The sequence below is a fragment of the Carcharodon carcharias genome, chromosome 8, assembly GCF_017639515.1.
Source record: "Carcharodon carcharias isolate sCarCar2 chromosome 8, sCarCar2.pri, whole genome shotgun sequence".
Classification (NCBI taxonomy): Eukaryota; Metazoa; Chordata; class Chondrichthyes; order Lamniformes; family Lamnidae; genus Carcharodon; species Carcharodon carcharias.
The window spans coordinates 149,789,803-149,808,601 of NC_054474.1; the positions used below are offsets into that span (position 1 = coordinate 149,789,803).

The window sequence follows — 18,799 nt, forward strand, 5'->3', positions numbered from 1 at the left end:
TAAGATGTCCTGGACCTTGGGATGTTTCATTATAGCATTCAGTTCAAGAACATCAAACCTCATCTGAGTGCACAGCCAGTTTATTTTTCCAACCAGACTTCGCAGCTGCTCCGTCTCATCTTTGGAAGCATCTGCCTCTTTTTGTGAGGACTGACTGCAACAGGGTTAACACTTCCTTAATACAATTGCTGGTGTAAAGTAATCGGAGACCCACACTGCTTTATTTCTAATCCAGCATATTTAAAGGCCCCATAAATCTGACTCCCAACCTTAGAGTCTGTTCTAATCCTGTCAATAACGTTGTTAATAACTCACTAGTGCCACCCCATAGGAAGTTGTCAGCCTGCATCATGAAGATGCCTGCCAGTTTCCCCCATGGTGCCAGTAAAACATGGCAGGATCTGCCTTTAGTTGGAGGCAACCCAACTTTAACAGCACTGATTGAACTGAAAAGTACCACATTCTGGAAGCATTGTTTAAACCATATACACACTTACTCAACTTCTAAAGTTTTCCCTCTACCTCTGGTGCCTCCTTAGGAGGTTTGAGAAACATTTCCCTCTGGAGGTGGTTCCCCCTGTAGAAATGCAGCTTTTATATCTACATTTACATTATATTTACATTCCCACAAAAACGTCACCAAAAGCTCCAGAAAAATTTTCAGAATTACGTTCCCTGCTGTGGGGGAGTCCACGCTGACGACTTTATCTGCTAAGCATTCTTCAAATCCCTGGGTCACTAACCTAGCCTTGGTCTTTGTAGGTTCCATCCGGTAGGACTTTGTCCGTGCAGACTCACCTATATGACGATGTTGCCTGACCCTATTTGGGACTTCTGAATACACACCCAAATCCCCTCCAACTGTCCAACTCCCTCTGTGTTTAGCCTCCTATATAGCATTATCCCCTAATTTGTTAGCCATTACAAACACTTCTCGGTAATGAGGACTCCTGCTATGTTGTCGTAATGGTTCAGCATTTTCCATTCTACTATGTCATCAAGTCAAGCTGTGCCCCCTACTTGCCTGTTGAAGTCTTTCCAGGCTCCTACTGTTAGATCTCCTGCTTATCCCATCAGAGGCCCTATCCACTGTACATGAAAGTTTCTTCACATGACCTATCACTAACTTGGGCTATGCTTCCTTATTTTCCATTTTCGTACTCTGTTTTCTCAGACCATGGCCTTCACTGCTTGTCCATAATCCTGGCTATTCAGCCAATTCTTTTATTTTCCAGTAGATTTTCCTGCCCATCCCACTATTGTTACATCCTTCCAGTTATCCAGACCTTCTGGACGATGATACCTGGGATCCTACTTTGGGCAGCTGACTTCTGGACAAATAGCCCCTTCATGTTTATCACAACCAATTTTTCTACCGATTTCTAACCCTTGATTCATCATATCATGTCCCTCTGGCTCTACTCCAAAAATATGAATATGTGATGCACGTGGTGCTTCATCATCTTCTATCACATTCAGTATTCGCAAATTCATGATTAATTCTGATGATCTGTGAAGAAAGGGCTTTTATTGTTTGATTCCCATGTTGAATAATCTGTTTTCTCTTCACATCCTATAACTTTCCCTAGGCCTTTCCACTCCTTTTACCCCTCTCTTTCCTAATAAACCAAATCATGTGAAGTAAATTCTACCTCAGAAGGTCTTATGCAGTATTGCAATGCTCTCCTAATTCTTTCAGAAACCTCAGCTTTGATAAAAGCTTTCCTGTCTGCATGTAAGGCATTTAAGTGAGTAGAAGAAACAGAGCTAAGGTAATTCCTTCAAGAGCAGGGGAAGCACCCCATAGCACTGAAGGCAGCTTCAATTCCTTCTGTACACCAATTGGTACGGGCTATACCCTTCAACCATTTGCAAAGAATTTTTTGCATGTACTGCCCATGCCAGCGCCATTTGCAACTTGCAATCCAGCCAGCCAGCATCTTTTGCAGCATTTTGTCAACTACTATGTGGTTTCTCTGACATAAACCATTGCTGAACAGGCTCCCAGCAGCAGTATTCGTGGCCACAATATTCAAATTTTCACACACGTCTCAAAATTTATCATTTGCAAATTTTCCTCCATTATCCATCAGGAATTTCATTTTGACTTTGGAACTCTGCCTCACAAGGTGGTGTCATTAAATATTTTTAAGATGGAGGTAGATAGATTCTTGTTAGGCAAGGCAATCAAAGGTTATCGGAGGTAGATGGGAATGTGGACTTAGAAATACAAACAGATTAGCTATGATCTTATTGAATGGTGGAACAGGCTCAAGGGGCCAAATAGCCTACTTCTCCTATTTCATATGTATGTTCATTGGTGTTCCTAATCTGATACCCACCCATTTCTCCATGAGCTTGTCTACAATGGTCTGTTTGTCCTTACCATTTATTGCCATAGGTAGGCTAAATCCAGTCACCACATCTACAAAGAGTTGCAAAAAAAAACCATACCTTTTAAGTCTATTGCCACCACATCATTAAATTTCTTGGTCAGTGGAAGACTCACACAACAAGACCTGGTGGTATCCTTCGATATTGAACACAAATGTCACATTGAGCCTTAACTTGCTCAATAAGGGGGTCGTATTCTATATCAACCACTCCAGCATCTTGCAACAGAGCTTTCAATTTCTGTGACACTAGATGTGCAAATTGTCTGTGTAACTTTCAGACATTCCTTCTTTTGTCCGCCAAACTTTTATCCCCAGAAGTTAACAATACAGCTTGGACTCCTCCATGAGAAGTATCTGGCTTTCTCAATGGCAGGCAGGAATGGCCTGATCCTGTAAAATGCAGATCTACAGTCTTCCCCGAACACAATTGCTTTGTCATTCTCCATGTCTAATTTCATCTATGCTTTTTACAATCGAAGACTTGCTCAACAATCTCACCAGAGATCATCAGTACCGATGGAGAGACTGATCCCCGCTTTCTTACATGGGAAGACTACTTTTCTAGAAGACGTTAGCATATTGCCATCCCCAAACCCAAAGCTTCCATACTCCTTAACCTTCCATCGATCTGCCTCATTGAGACACTCCAGGTAGCAATTAAGCCAATCCACCCCACACACTATGGAATTGCAACCGCTGTCCAGCACTGTACAGTTGAATGAATCAGCTGATTTTAAACTCCCAGTGACCAACACAATTCCATCATGGCAGTCACCATCATAATTGTCAGTGTTGAAATTATCTATTTCCTTTGCTGTTTCAAAAAACACAACTCTTTTTTTGCTGAGGACAGTTCATTGCACAATGATATTTAAAATCATACCGATAACACTGATTAATCATTCACTGTGCATTTCTCGGGTTCAAGAGCCTACAGTCGCCATCCCAGACCTGCGTTTTGTCTTGATTCTCAAATTGGCTAAAAGTATAACTGTCTTCAGACCGTCTTTGTACTGAAATCTGCTAATACTTTGGTGATCTCGAACTTCAGTGACCACGGCGTCTTCCGTCCTTTGCTCTACAGCAGAGTTGTCTGTATTTGATAGGGAAATAGCTGGAAATGACTGCTTTTCCAGAAATATTTTTAGAGCAGCAGCCATCTGGTCTAGGAGCGAGCCTTTTCCATGGAATTGAAACCCCATCAAAACCAAAAATCTGTCAACATGAGAAATGCGTGAACAGTCCAGTAATTTGAAAGCCAGTATGGACTCCAGGATTTCAAGGTTGAACTTTTTCAGTCTCTTATAGCACTTATCAAAGTCCCTAATGTATTCCTCCAGGAATTGATTGTCTGTTTTCTTAAATCTATCAAAAGTTGACCATTCCTCATATGCTTCCCACGAATCATCCTTTTTGTAAAACTTATCCAAAAATTGTAATAGAAGGGTGGATTAACCCTTCTATTACAATTTTTGGATAAGTTTTACCGATGAAGGATTACTCCTCGGTGTCCAAGTCAACCACATCCAATTCTGAAAATACTTTACCTGCAAAAAGCAAGATTAGGAGTAATGAAAAACTTGCTTCCTCAGTGATAACAAGGTAACCCATGTGCACATTTCAATGTCATTTTTCCTTTGTTGATGTGGTTCCACCTCCAAAAAACCTGGAGGATGGTCAAACCCTGAGATTTTGCATCATCCTGCCACTATTCTGTAACTGAAGTTGTCAGGAGCTGTATGCTTTTTTGCTCTGAGGATAGAGACAAAAAAACTTCTCATTCAACAACCAGAGCTTAATGTTCATAATCTGCTACCATGTTAAATCCAATATTCAAATGTTGAGGAAAGAATGAGTCTGAAGCCAGCCTGTACGTTAAGATAGATTTATTTCTAATCGTGTAAAGACACAGTCTCGTCCCATTTCCCCCAACACCCAGTGTTGTACTCTTGTACTCTTTTTGTACTCTTGTAATGAAGGCCTAATACTTCCCCAGCTTAAAGCATGCACTCTAGTGCAGCATAATTCCAACGTTAACAAGGTGGTGGTGAGCTGCCTTCTTGAACCGCTGCAGTTCCTGTGGTTAGGTACACCCACCATGCTGTTAGGGAGGGAGTTCCAGGATTTTGACCCAATGAGAATGAAGGAACGGTGATATTTTTCCAAGTCAGAATGGTAACTGGCTTGGTTAGGAACTTGTAGAGGGTAGTGTTCCCATGCATCTGTTGTCCTTCTAGATGATAGAGGTCGCGGTTTTGAAAGGTGCTGTCACAGGAGCCTTGGTGAGTTGCTACAGTGCATCTTGTTGATGGTACACACTACTGCCATTGTGTGCCAGTGGTGGAGGGAGTGAATGTTTGCCAATCAAGCAGACTGTCTTATCCTAGACAGTGTCAAGCTACTTGATTGTTGTTGGAGCTGCTCTCATCCAGGCAAGTGGAGAGTATTCCATTGCACTCCTGACTTGTGTCTTGTAGATGGTGGATAGGCTTTGGGTGGTCTGGAGTTGAGTTATTCACCACAGGATTCCTAGCCTCTGCCCTGCTTTTGTAGCCACAGTAATTAAAATGTTAATTTAAAAATTCACAAATGTAATTCATATTGCAAATTTGGAGAGTTGGGGTAGGGAAGGCCTGCAAGATAATGGATTTGATCAGAATACAAACTTTCCCAAATATTTAGGGGGTGATGGATGTCATGATGTCCCCACTCTCTTCCCAATTTCTGCCTCTAATGCCAAATGCCTCGGTCAGGCAGCTCACTGCCAGGGTTCAGTCAGTGGTGGTCAGGAGCTGACTGCTAGGATCATAGAATCTTGCAGCACATAACGAAATATGATGGAATCTGTGGTTTCAAAGGTTATATTATTTGAGACAGACCCTAACTGAAAAGGGAAACTAGAAAAGGAAACTGAGAAAGGGAACTAAGACTGAAACTGAGGTTGGAAACCAAAACTTCTTGGGAGACTGAAACTGGTTGAAATATATAAAAGGACACAGAGCCATCGGAGCTCAGATGATTATTCGAGGAGTGCAGTACAGGCAGGCTGAAGAAAACAGAGGCTAGATCCAGAGGCTCAGAATAGGCAAATATACAGTCTCTGCACCATTCAAACTGTTGGAAGCAGAGTTGAGGAGGTTCTGCAGACTTTTGGTGAAGAATTTGCCCGTGGAACTCAGGTTGGTTGTGTACTGCTGCCAGCTGGGGAACAGGCTACACCCTGGAAGACGAGGAGCTGAAAATCTTCGTAAGGAAGACAGCGTTGAAGGACTTTGTGACTGAAGTTGATGACATATAGGCTGAGTAGACTGCTGAGCCAATTCATAAGATCTGTCTTAGCTGTATCTGTAATTTATAGTTTATAATCGACCACAATTTGCCTGTTAATTCATGTTTAACTTGTTTTGATTCTGAGTTTGAGTATAGGCAGTTACCTAAGATAGTTTTTAGTGTTTGCTTTGTTTGACTCTTGTGTAATAAAATTCTTCTGTTTTAAACTGTGGAATCTTGTGACTTCATTCTTTTAGTAAAGAACTAAATTTCCTTTTTTAAAGTTAATGGTCTCTACTGAGATCATAAGAGAGGCATGTCGATCCATCATATCTATGCCAGCTCTTTGAAATACTTATCCAATTCATGCAACACCCCAGAAGTAGGAGCTGTTATAAAGACTTTAGTATCTTTTGTGACCTCAGGATGTCCCAAAGTAAGTCATAATCAATGAAGTACTTTTGAAGTGTAGTCACTGTTGCAACAAATGCAGCATCCAAATTGTGTACAGCAAGCTCCCACAAAGGGCAAAATGGTAATGACAAAAAAATCTGTTTTAGCGAGAGCAATGCTAGTTGAAGGATAAATATTGGCCAGGTCACTAGGGAGAACTCCCCTGCACTTCTTCAAAATAGTGGCAGAGAAATCTTTTACATTCACCTGAGAGGGCATATGGGGCCTCAGTTTAACATCTCATCTAAAAGACAGGCAACTCTGACACTGCAGCGTACTCCCTCAGTACTGACCGTTCGACAGCATGGCACCCCCTCAGTACTGACCCGCTGACAGCACGGCACTCTCTCAGTACTGACCCTCCAACAACATTGCATTCCCTCAACACTGACCCTCCAACACGCCACATTGGCCCTCTGACTATGCTCTTCCACTTAAAGGACAAGTGAAATATGAAGATGGTAGATATTGACACTGACAACTGAGAGATGGTTGCTGACAGCCATGACTTCTGAAAGCTAACTGTTTTGAAGGGCATTGGAAGAGGTGAGCAGAAACAAAAAGCTCAGCGGGCTGATTTGAGGGGCCAGTGAATTGTGCATCTTCTCACTCTGCAGTAAATAGGCAGTGACTGCCATGTCAGAGTTGGGCTCCTGAGTCAACCACCACAGCACAAACCATCTTGCAAGACGGAATGCTGCCAAACTAATAAATCCAATTGGGAATTCAGGAGAAACATCTTTACCCAGAGTCGTGAGAATGTGGAACACACTACCACGGGGAGTGGTTGAGGTGAATAGTATAGATATATTTAAGGGGAAGCTGGATAAACACATGAAGGAGAAAAGAATAGAAGGAAATGGTGATGGAGTGAGATGAAGAGAGGTGGGAGGAGGTTTGTGGGGAGCTTAAACATGCATGGAGCAGATGGGATGAATGGCCTGTTTCTGTGCTGTCGACTCCACACAATCCCTAAATAAGCAAATACTTAGTGTCTCTTCAATTTCAGCAACAGCTCAGTGATGGTTCGCTCTCCGATGATTCCACTGGCCATGCCCCGGAAGCTCCGTTTCAACATCACTCCTGACGTAAAGAGAGACATCGAAAAAGCAAAGCAGAACCTCAACATGTGAGTTTTTTTTTCTTGATATTCATTCTTGGTCTGTGGATGTTGTTGGCTAGACCAGCATTTATTGCCCATCTCTAATCGCCCTTGAGAAGGTGGTGGTGAGCTGCCTTCTTGAACTGCTGCAGTCCATGTGGTGTAGGTACACCCACAGTGCTGTTAGGGAGGGAGTTCCAATATTTTGATCCAGCAACAGTGAAGGAACGGCGATATATTTCCAAGTCAGGATGGTGAGTGACTTGTACGGGACATTGGTGGGACCACACCTGGAGTATTGTTTGCACTTTTAGTCACCTTACCTAAGGAAGGATATACTCACCATAGAGGGAGCGCAACAGAGTTCACTAGATTGTTTTTTGAAATGAGAGGGCTTTCCTGTGAGGTGTGATTAAGATAATTGGCTTATACGCTCAAGTTTAGAAGAATGAGAAGTGATCTCATTGAGACCCTCTGAGAGGGTTTGACAGGGTCGATGCTGAGAGGCTGTTTTCCCTCTGGCTGTCAGTCTAGAACATGGAGGCACAGTCTCAGGTTTAGATGGTGGCCATTAGGACCGAGATGAGGAGAAATTTCTTCACTCAGGGTGGTGAATCTTTACAATTCCCTATCCCAGAGAACTGTGGCTGCTCGGTCATTTGAGTGTATTCAAGACTGAGATCAATAGATTTTTGGGTATTAAGGAATATAGTGATAAAGCCAGAAAGTGGAGTTGAGGCATATCAACCAAGATTGTATTGAATGGTAAAGCACGCTTAAGGGGCCAAATGGCCTATTGCTGCTCCTATTTTTAAATTCTTATATTACTTCTGTTTAACTTGGAGAATTAGATGAAATCAACTGTGGAAAGTGTTATATATTGTTTTGGAGGCAGTTTCTCGGATGATTTGATATGTTGGACCAGGCCCCCAGGTCCAGTCCCTCATACCAACACCCCAAAGCACAACAACTGTAGGGGGAGGAGAGGCTAGGGATGAGGGTGGTGTCACTGCAATTAGCCTCAATGGCCCCAAGCTACAGGGGTGGGGAGGGGTAGTGGTGAAGAGAAAAATCAACCAGGGTTCCTGTCTCATTGCTATCTAATGAAAGTGTGTGCATGCCCTGTGAAGGCACAGCTGTGATGTCCCATGCAGTTGAATAGCCCATAGGCACACATGATCTGAGCTTGTACATTTAGTATGGCCATTTACAGGAAGACCAGCAAGAGTTAGATTGTATCCTGACAGGAGTTGATGAATTTGCAGGAGAGCTAAGAGGTTGGGATCAATGAAGGGCTATGTTGACAGTAATGACACAAATGATTATCTTTATTTTTCACTAGGATGGTGCGTGATGTGGATATAAAATGTTTCATGTTCCAGCACTTTGGAAAAGATTTTGTGAAGTCCCAGAAGATGAGCCCGGATGCCTTTATCCAGCTCGCTCTGCAGCTAGCTTATTACAGGTGTGAAAATCATCACTCCAGACCCATTCTGTTCAATTGTTCCTCACCTGTCCGGTACATAGATTAATACAGCACAGAAGGAGGCCATTGGGCTCATTGTACCTGTGCCAGCTCTCTGAAAGAACTATCCAGTTATCCCTACTCTTCTCCCCATAGCTTTGCAAATTTTCCCCTTCGAGTATTCATCCAGTTCCCTATTGAAAATTATGACTTTCACCGGCCTTTCAGGCAGCACATTCCAGATCACAACAACTCGCAGCATTTAAAAAACACTCCTCTTTCCTCTGGTTCATGCCAATTATCTTAAATCTATCTGTCTCTGGTTATTGACAGTGGAAACAGTTTCTCCTTATTTACTCAATCAAAACCCCTCAATTTTGAACACTTTTATTAAATCTCCCCTTAACTACCTCCTCTGTTCTAAGGAGAACAATCCCAGAATCATAGAATTGTTACCGGGTAGAAGGAGGCCATTCAGCCCAACATGTCTGCACCAGCTCTCTGAGCATTTTAACTTAGTACTAATCTCCTGCCTTTTCCCCACAACTCTGCACATTGGTTTTATTTAAATAATCATCCAATACCCTCTTGAAAGTCTCAATTGAAGCTGCCTCCATCAGACTTCCAGGCAGTGCATTCCAAACCCTAACTACTCGCTGTGTGAAAAAGCTTTTTCTCACCTCGTATTTTCTTCTTTTGCAAAACACTTTAAAATTGTGCCCTCTGGTTCTCCATCTATTTACGAGTGGGAACAGTTTCTCCCTATCTACTCTGTCCAGGCCCCGCATTATTTTGAAAACATGTATCAAGTCTCCTGTCCAAGGAAAACAGACCCAACTTCTCCAATCTTTCCTAATAACTGAAGTGTCTCATCCCTGGAACATTCTTGTAGACCTCTTCTGCACTCTCTCCAATGCATTGACATCCTTCCTATAGTGTGGCACCCAGAACTATACACAATACTCCAGCTGAGGTCTAACTGGTGTCTTATATAAGTTCATCATAACCTCCCTGCTCTTGTACTCTATTAATGAAGCCTAGAATACTGTATGCTTTAGAAACAGCTCTCTCTACCTGTCCTGCCACTTTTAATGACTTATGTACATATACACACAGGTCCCTCCACTCCTGCACAGCTTCTCCCATCTCTCCACAGCTTCTCCCATCTCTCCACATAACCTCATTCCTGGTACCATTCTGGTAATTCTCCTCTGCCCCTTGTGCAAGGCCTTGACATTCTGAAGTGTGATGCCCAGAAGTGGATACAGTACTGTAGTTGAGGCCTGATCAGTGATTTATAATGGTTTAGCATAATTTGATTTTTATATTCTGTTTACAAAGCCCAGGATCCTGTATGTTTTTTATTTAATAGCTTTACAATTTTTTAGGATTTTTTTTTTCAAAGAAAAGTTACAAGTAACCGGTGTCCCATTCTGGGACTGTGCGATTGTGCTGCCTGCCTCTGCTCAGGCTGTAACATGGGCTAATTTTTTAAAAATGGTTGCTGAGTTCCTGACTAGGATGACCCAAAATTATTTCTGCATCTTTGAGCGCAAGGTGGTGATTCAGGCTCTCATGCCTGTTCTGCCATTTAGATAGATAATTGCTGATCTGTATCTTAATTCCATCTGCCCGTCTTGGTTCCGTAAGCTCATTTCGTATTTAATTATTCATATACTGAATTCCAAAATGATATTTGAAAATAAGAGAATTGTGATTGCACATCTTATCACATCTCTCACAAACATGCAGATAGTTGGAGTACAGTGACTTTTGTATTCTTTCATGGGATGTGAGTGTTGCTGTTTGATGGGCTGGGCATTTGAATGGCAAGACGCCATATGTTAACCTCCAGGACTAAATCCAACCAAAGCTTAAACCCTTGACCAGAAAGACAGCTGGGACATGTGGCCTGTACTCATCCCCATCTCCCCCATTCCCCTGGAAATAATCACCTTCATGAGGAGGGATGTGGGGAGGATGGATAAATGAAAGGCAGCATTACTGAATGAGCTTCTCAAACCCAATGCTGACCTCCCGACAGTCATCTATACTTGCGTGTGCCCCACCCCCACCAAGCAGGAGATGAGCAGGAATCCACCCTCCTCACCGTCTTGCTGTGCTTATGTCTCACCTCAGGATTTATGGGGAGCCGTGTGCAACCTATGAAAGTGCCTCCCTGCGGATGTTTCACCTTGGACGAACCGACACAATCCGCTCAGCAACAGTCGAATCCTCAGTCTTTGTCCGGGCCATGGATAATCCTGAGTTCCAGGTACACGAACCTTCAAAATATCACCTTCATCTCACAAACCATCTCTTCTGGGGGCTAAGATTGTAATAACTTGGAAACTCTGCTGGTTGACTGTGTTGGTATCATGCAGTCTAGCTGGGGAGAAACTGTCTGAAGGATCAGGAATCAAGGACATGGATTGAAAATAATTAACAGGAGAGGAGATGAGGAAAATTTATTTTTACCCATTGATTGTGATCTGGAATGAAGCAGCTTCAATTGAAATGTTCTCTTCCCATAAATCACCCAGAGTATTTTATTGTGATCTCTCTCTGCTTCCCCTCTACACACCTGGGAAGGGGCCTGAGGTTATATAATGTTAAAGTGCTATGTAAATGTAAGGTGTTGTTTTCAGCAGTGGTCACCAGGAGTCAGTAAGGAGTCACTTCCAATGTGAATCTGTTGTTCCCTTCTCCAGCTGCTAACAGTCCTACTCTCTCTAAGTGGTTGTGAAGTCATTTTTAGTTCACCTGCACTTTGGCTGTAAGTTGTTCTGTTTTGATTCTGTGTTTAGAATCAGCAAAAGGTGGCGTTGGTGAGAAAAGCTGTTCAGGCGCACAGAACCTACACTGATACGGTAAGAGAGTTTACTGGTCCATTATTCTGGTCATCGTGTCTTCACTTCCTCCCAAACACCCCTTCAGCAGCTCTTAATTCTCTAAAACCTCTAATCCTGTTCTTGTATTTTGAAAGACTGTTCCAACTTTTGTCTCACTCACTTAACATCTGTGGAGGATGAGGTAATGGGATGGGAGGGTGACTGCAGTGCTTTGGGGTAGCAGGGGTAATGAGTACCAGCCTATGCTCATGTCTATTCTTCCTTTCAGGCAATAAGAGGCCAAGCCATCGATAGACACTTACTGGGTCTTAAACTTCAGGCTATAGAGGATCTAGTTCGAATCCCTGAGATCTTCATGGACACATCCTATGCTGTTGCTTTTCATTTCAATTTATCAACCAGTCAGGTAAGGCATTCACTTTCCTCCTTGTGCAGGACCCACAAAAATTTCACCCTAGGTAGCGAGGCCCCTAATCACGGCTGTGCCCAGCGAGAGTTGGAGAATCAAAAAGCAATTTTCACCTATCTACCCTTGGGTTAGAATTCTCTCACTCACTCTTGCTCGGTGGAAAGAAAAAGGGACTCGCATTTATATAGCGCCTTTCACAACCGTAGGATGACCCTGAAGCAGTAGTGGAGGAGATGGAGAATGACTGCAGATTATCACCAGGTTTGGTCCCAACTGTGTTTGGCAATGTTGGAGAAACTCAAAAGGATTTGGAAGGGACGAGGGGAGAAGAAACTGGCAGGTGGAACACACTTAGGAGAACAGCATTTGGGGTGAGGTGGTGAAGTTTCCATCTTTGCTTTGAAGAGGGATAAAGAGGAAGAGGAACATTGTAATTGTGAGGTCTGCTCTCTCCATTTAGGTCCCTGCTAAAACTGACTGCCTCATGTGCTTTGGTCCTACCGTGCCAGATGGTTATGGAGTGTGTTACAACCCCATGGACGCCCACATCAACTTTGCAGTGTCTGCTTTCAACAGCTGTGCAGAGACCAATGCAGCTAAACTGGCTCACTATCTAGAGCAGGCCTTAGTCGATATGAGGGGGCTGCTCATGCAGACACCCAGCTCAAAGCTCTGAAGCATCCAGGTAATGGAGCAGGATGGATCAACCAAAAAATTCCAGAACAAGATCGGCACTCAATCCCAGCACTACAATATGTGGGTGAGATTGTTTGCCAAATGTTAGTGTGAACATATTATCCAGAAGAGGTTATATATGAAAAAAAATGCCTTTTAAAGACAATTGTCAAAGCTTATACTTTTTAGAAAAGGAGGAGTGTTTGTTTAGATAGTGAATGATGCCCTGCTATTCCAATGAAGGGGGCTTGCTTCCTCTCCCCAAAAAGCATATCAGTGGTCTACAATTGATGAGTACCAGTACCTCCCTTACAATAGGAGCACATCAAGCCAGTGCAGTCTTGTGCTGATAACGGTTGTGTGCACCAGGATAGTAATCATCAGAGGTTGATTTTCCTCTTGCAGGCTCACATGCTGCCCCCCCCCCCCCACCCCAGACGTTTGAGTGGTTATCACACTGTTACCCATCCTGACGTTTAATAAGATTACTCAGCATAGTCCAGGGACTGATCTGAGGGACACAGGACTTGGGCAGGGGTAGGCCATTCAGCCCTTCAAGCCTGCTCCACCATTCAATAAGATCATGGCTGATCTTGTTGTGGTCTCGACTTTACTTTGTCTACCCACCCCCATAACCCTTGACTCCCTTTTTTTTAAATCAAAAATCTGTCTAACTCAGCCTTGAGTAAATTCAATGACTCCAGCCTCCACTGCTCTCTGGGGAAGAGGAGAACTCCACAGACAAATGACCCTGAGAAAAAGTTTTTCCTCATCTCAGTCTTAAACTTTCAACCTGTTATTAACTTGTGTCCCCTGGTTCTAGTCTCTCCCACAAACATCCTCCCAGTATCCACCCTGTCAAATACCCTCGGGATCTTCTATTTTTCAATAAGATCACCTTTCATTCTTCTAAACTCCATAGGCCCAACCTGCTTAACCTTTCCTCTTAAGATAAGCTCCTCATCCCAGAAATGAGTAAGTGAACCTTCTCTGAACTGAGAAACAGCTTACAGACTAGAAGCAATCTATACACATCAGCTTGTCTAAGTTAGTTAATGTAATTGAAGAGCTGGAGCACAAACAGCTGCACAAAAACATTTCTCATTTTAATGTGAACAGGAGAGGGAATTATTCACATGAACCCACTGCTATAATAACTCTTTAGAACGAGTGTTCAGGGAGGGCTTGTGCCACATATTGATGCTACAAAAATAACACCAGAATTATCAGTGGCTTCAAGTTACCCAGGGGGTTCAAATAATTGTATATTTTTAACTATAATCTAAAAATTTTGGTCTGAACATTAATGAAACAATCCAGTGGCAAATGTTTACAATCAAAAATTTTGAAAGAAATTGAATACTCAAGATTCAGTTGGCCTGGGTGGCTCTCTATTAAGATAATTTTTTTTGCACTATGTACTTTCCCCCAGCCTCCACCCAACATCTTATTGACAGAGAAACTGCTGCTTTCAGCTGGCCGGTTAAAAAGCAAAAATAGATCCCGAGTATTGTCTAGCTGTTATCCTCAAAATAGGCATGGTGTGAACACTTGCGTTGTGCTTACAGAGAGCTGTGAGCCAAGTACAATATGTTACTGATACAAGTATGCAGTTATACAGAAAGCATAGGGGTCCTTTAAAAATGAGTGGAAGGCGTGAAATGAATGTGGTGTCAGAAACTTGGCTGCCCAAAAGGGTGGTGAAGGCAATTTGAAAATATATACTTGAAAATGAAAAATTTGCAGGGCTATGGGGAAAGAGGAGGGTCAGAGGGACTAATTGGATAACTCTTTCAAAGAGTCAGCACAGGCCACAAACATAGACCAGAAACTGGGAATTTTGCAGCGAGTGACTCACCTAACTTCCAAAACCTTTCCACCATCTACAAATGTGATGAAATACTCACATTGCTTGAATACAGCTCCAACAACACTCAAAGCTGGGCACTATCCAGGACAAAACAGCTTGCTTGATTTGGAACCCATCCACTACTTTGAACATTCACTCTTTCCATTATTGTCATACAATGATTGCAGTGCATACAAGATGCACAGCAGCAATTTGCCAAGGCTCCTTCAACAGCACTTTCCAAACCCCCAAACTCGACCACCTGGAAGAACAAGTCACGTACCATCCTGAATTGAAACAGTATCACCGTTCCCTCACTGTGGCTGGATCAAAATCCTGGAATTCCCTTCCTAACAGCACCTACCTTCATACTGCAGTGGTTCAAGGTAGTAGCTTAATAGCACCTTCTGCAGATCATTTAGGGATGGGCACTAAATTGTGGCCTCATCAGTGAAAGCCACATCCTGAAAATGAGTAAAAAGAGACACAATGGGTTGAATGACCATCCCCCACCCCGTGCTGTGCAATTCTGTCTTGCTCCTAGTGAGAAAAGCTCACATTATCACCTCTCAACAAATTTAAATTTTTTCAAAATCCAGAATATCTACTGTTTTGCTCTTATTAAAAATAAGTCAAATTAAGAAGGGAAGACAGTGTTTCCAGAAAGGGGTAATAGCACTGTAGATCAAGTCATGAAGGAAGCTCATTGAAGCAAACAGTATAAATAGATTCAAGAGATAATTGAATGTTCTAAATTATTAACATGAATTGGAGCTGAACTGGCAGGGGTGGGATAGAAAATTGCCACACTGATATATGAGATGGCATTCGTGAGGTTGAACAATGTAGAGGGAGCTTTACTCTGCATCTAACCCCATGCTGTACTTGCTCTGGGAGTATTCCATTGTCACACTGACTTCTCACCTTGGACGTCCAATCCCTCTACACCTCCATCCCCTACCGGGATGGTCTGAGGGCTCTCCGCTTCTTCCTCGAACAGAGGCCCGAACAATCCCCATCCACCACTACTCTCCTCCGTCTGGCTGAACTGGTTCTCGCACTGAACAATTTCTCCTTTAACTCCTCTCACTTCCTCCAAATAAAAGGTGTGGCTATGGGTACCCGCATGGGCCCCAGCTATGCCTGTCTCTTTATGGGGTAGGTGGAACATTCCTTGTTCCAGTCCTACTCCGGCCCCCTCCCACAACTCTTTCTCCAGTACATCAATGATTACTTCGATGCTGCTTCATGCTCTCGTCAGGACCTGGAAAAATTTATTAACTTTACTTCCAATCTCCACCCCTCCATCATTTTCACATGCTCCATCTCTGACACTTCCCTTCCCTTCCTTGACCTGTTTCAATTTCTGTTGATAGACTGTCCACCAATATCCATTACAAGCCTACCGACTCCCACAGCTACCTCGACTACAGCTCCTCACACCCCACTTCCTGCAAGGACTCCATCCCATTCTCTCAGTTCCTTCGCCTCTGTTCTGATGATGCTACTTTCAAAAATAGTTCCTCTGACATGTCCTCCTTCTTCCTTAACCAAGGTTTTCCACCCATGGTGGTTGACAGGGCCCTCAACCGTGTCCGGCCCATCTCCTGCGCATTCGCCCTCACGGCTTCTCCTCCCTCCCAGAAACATGTTAGGGTCCCCCTTGTCCTCACTTATCACCCCACCAGCCTCCACATTCAAAGGATCATCCTCCGCCATTAACGCCAACTCCAGCATGATGCCACCATCAAACACATCTTCCCTTCACACCCCAACCCCCCCAACCGCTGGCATTCCGTAGGGATCGTTCCCTCCGTGACACCCTGGTCCACTCCTCCATTACCCCCTACTCCTCAACCCCCTCCCACAGCACCTTTCCATGCAACCGCAGAAGATGCAACACCTGCCCCTTCACTTCCTCTCTCCTCACCGTCCAAGGGCCCAAACACTCCTTTCAAGTGAAGCAGCTTTTCACTTGCACTTCCCTCAACTTAGTTTACTGCATTCGTTGCTCCCAATGCAGTTTCCTCTACATTGGAGAGACCAAACACAGACTGGGTGACCGCTTTGCGGAACACCTTCGGTCTGTCCACAAGCATTACCCACACCTCCCCGTCGCTTGCCATTTTAACACTCCACCCTGCTGTCTTGCCCACATGTCTGTCCTTGGCTTGCTGCATTGTTCCAGTGAAGCTCAAAGCAAACTGGAGGAACAGCACCTCATCTTCTGACTAGGCATTTTACAGCCTTCCGGACTGAATATTGAGTTCAACAATTTTAGATCTTGAACTCTCTCCTCCATCCCCACCCCCTTTCCGTTTCTTCCCCCTCCTTTTTGTTTTTTCCAATAATTTATATGGATTTTTCTTTTCCCACCTCTTTCCATTATTTTTAAATGTATTTCCACCCATTGTTTATCTCTACCTTTTAGTATTCCCCCACCCCCACTAGAGCTATCTGTACATTGCCTGTCCTGCCTTTTACTCTTAATTAGCACATTCCTTTAGATAATATAACCACCTTCAACACCTCCTTTGTTATTTTGTCTGACATCTTTTGGTTATCTCCACCTATTACTGGCTGCTTGTCCCAACAATCGCACCCCTCCACCCCCCCCCCCCCCCCCCCCCCACTTCCCACCCCCACCTTAAACCAGCTTATATTTCACCCCTTTCCTATTTTTACTTAGTTCTGTTGAAGGGTCATGAGGACTCAAAACGTCAACTGTGTTCTTCTCCGCCGATGCTGCCAGACTAGAGTTTTTCCAGATATTTCTGTTTCAGTTTTTGTTTTGGATTTCCAGCATCCACAGTTTTTTGCTTTTATGACTTCTCACCTTAATGAATATAAAAATAAGCACAGGGATTTATTTAAATTGTGTGAATCCCAGGGAATCTTTCTTTTGGTGTTTTCTAAAGACTCATTCTAAGGATACTCCTATTAGACTCCTTGTGGGACAACTCAAATTCCTTCAGCCACGTTTACATAATGTTTATTTGTTCTCCAGCCGACAGCAGCTATTATCATGCCACTTCCTGAAGGAGTGTGAAACACTAGCATGCCCCACACTCTCAAGTGAATGATTGAAAATAGAATTTCCATTGCCCAAGTCTCTCAAGGCCCTTTTTATAATTTTTATGACAAATCACTTCAAACTGAAGGAAGATTTCAACTTTATATTTAGTTTTTTCATGAGATGTGGGCATCACTGGCAAGACCAGCATTTGTTGCCAATCCCCAATTGCCCTTGCATGAAGTGTCTTGCGAGGCCATTTCAGGGGCATTTAAGAATCAACCACATTGCTGTGGGTCTGGAGTCACATGTAGGCCAGGCCAGGTAAGGATGGTAGATTTCCTTCCCTAAAGGACATTAATAACCAGCTAGGTTTTTACAAAAAAAATGATAGTTTCATAGTCAGCATTACTGAGACTGGTTTTATATTCCAAATTTATTGATTTTAAATTCCACCAGCTGCCTTGTTGGGATTTGAATCAAGTCCCTAGAGCATTAGCCTGAGCCTCTGGATTGCTGGTCCAGTGACATTACACTACGCTACCATATTCCCCAATTGCCTGTTGGCATTGCCACAATGCCTGGAACTAATCAGTTTAGCCTATATGTTTACAATTCAGTGTTTTAATTTGATATTCCTCCAGGATAGATAATTTTGTGAATGTATTCAGCTATTGGCCTTGACTTTAATGTAAATATTTCCACTCTGTAAAAATGTACTTAAGCACACTTATTACTGTGGTGTAATCTTTGAATATGATTGTAATAAAAACTTTATATATACAACTTGGTTTAATTGTGTTGAATGGGTGAGATGTGTATTAATCTCCCAACCCTCTGATGTTCCTTCAAAGCAATCAGTATGAACAGTTTCTCCCTGCTCCCCTTGTTTGATCGGTAGTGCGGGGAACCTGGACTGTGCCAGGTTTGCGTGAGTGCAAAAGACAGACTTACATGGCGGCAGCAGCAGAGAACAGTCTTGAAGGATTCGACAACCAGCACCACTCATCATCTGGCTGGTGCAGAAGAGGTTTAAGCCACACTTATTTACCTCACCATTAAAAACTCTATTCTAGTTCCATCCTTCTATTTACTGCACCGTGTAGTTCCTCAATCCACTTCTAATTCTGTTTTACAACTCTTCCCCTCTGGATAAGGATGTGTTTAAGGTAAAAGACTTGCATTTATATAGTGCCTTTCACATGTTCGGGACTTCCCAAAGCATTTACAACCAATGAAGTACTTCTGAATTGCAGTCAGTGCTTGTAAAGTAGGAAACATGGCAGCCAAGTTGTGCACAGCAAGCTCCCACAAA

General features: G+C 43.2%; 1 protein-coding gene across 3 annotated transcripts in view; it reads left to right on the plus strand.

The window, feature by feature from the left end:
• Window positions 1-15,523, plus strand: part of crata (carnitine O-acetyltransferase a) — a 47,053-nt gene extending 31,530 nt beyond the window's left edge. For 2 of the 3 annotated variants that reach the window (XM_041193711.1, XM_041193710.1), the window contains 6 exons: window positions 7,129-7,248; window positions 8,564-8,686; window positions 10,826-10,961; window positions 11,494-11,556; window positions 11,807-11,944; window positions 12,408-15,523. In XM_041193711.1, the coding sequence (XP_041049645.1) occupies window positions 7,129-7,248; window positions 8,564-8,686; window positions 10,826-10,961; window positions 11,494-11,556; window positions 11,807-11,944; window positions 12,408-12,623 (796 nt within the window). In that variant the 3' untranslated portion in view covers window positions 12,624-15,523. The remainder of the gene's footprint in view (window positions 1-7,128; window positions 7,249-8,563; window positions 8,687-10,825; window positions 10,962-11,493; window positions 11,557-11,806; window positions 11,945-12,407) is intronic. The other variant, XM_041193712.1, reaches the window with a different exon arrangement.
• The last annotated feature ends 3,276 nt before the right edge of the window (window positions 15,524-18,799 follow it).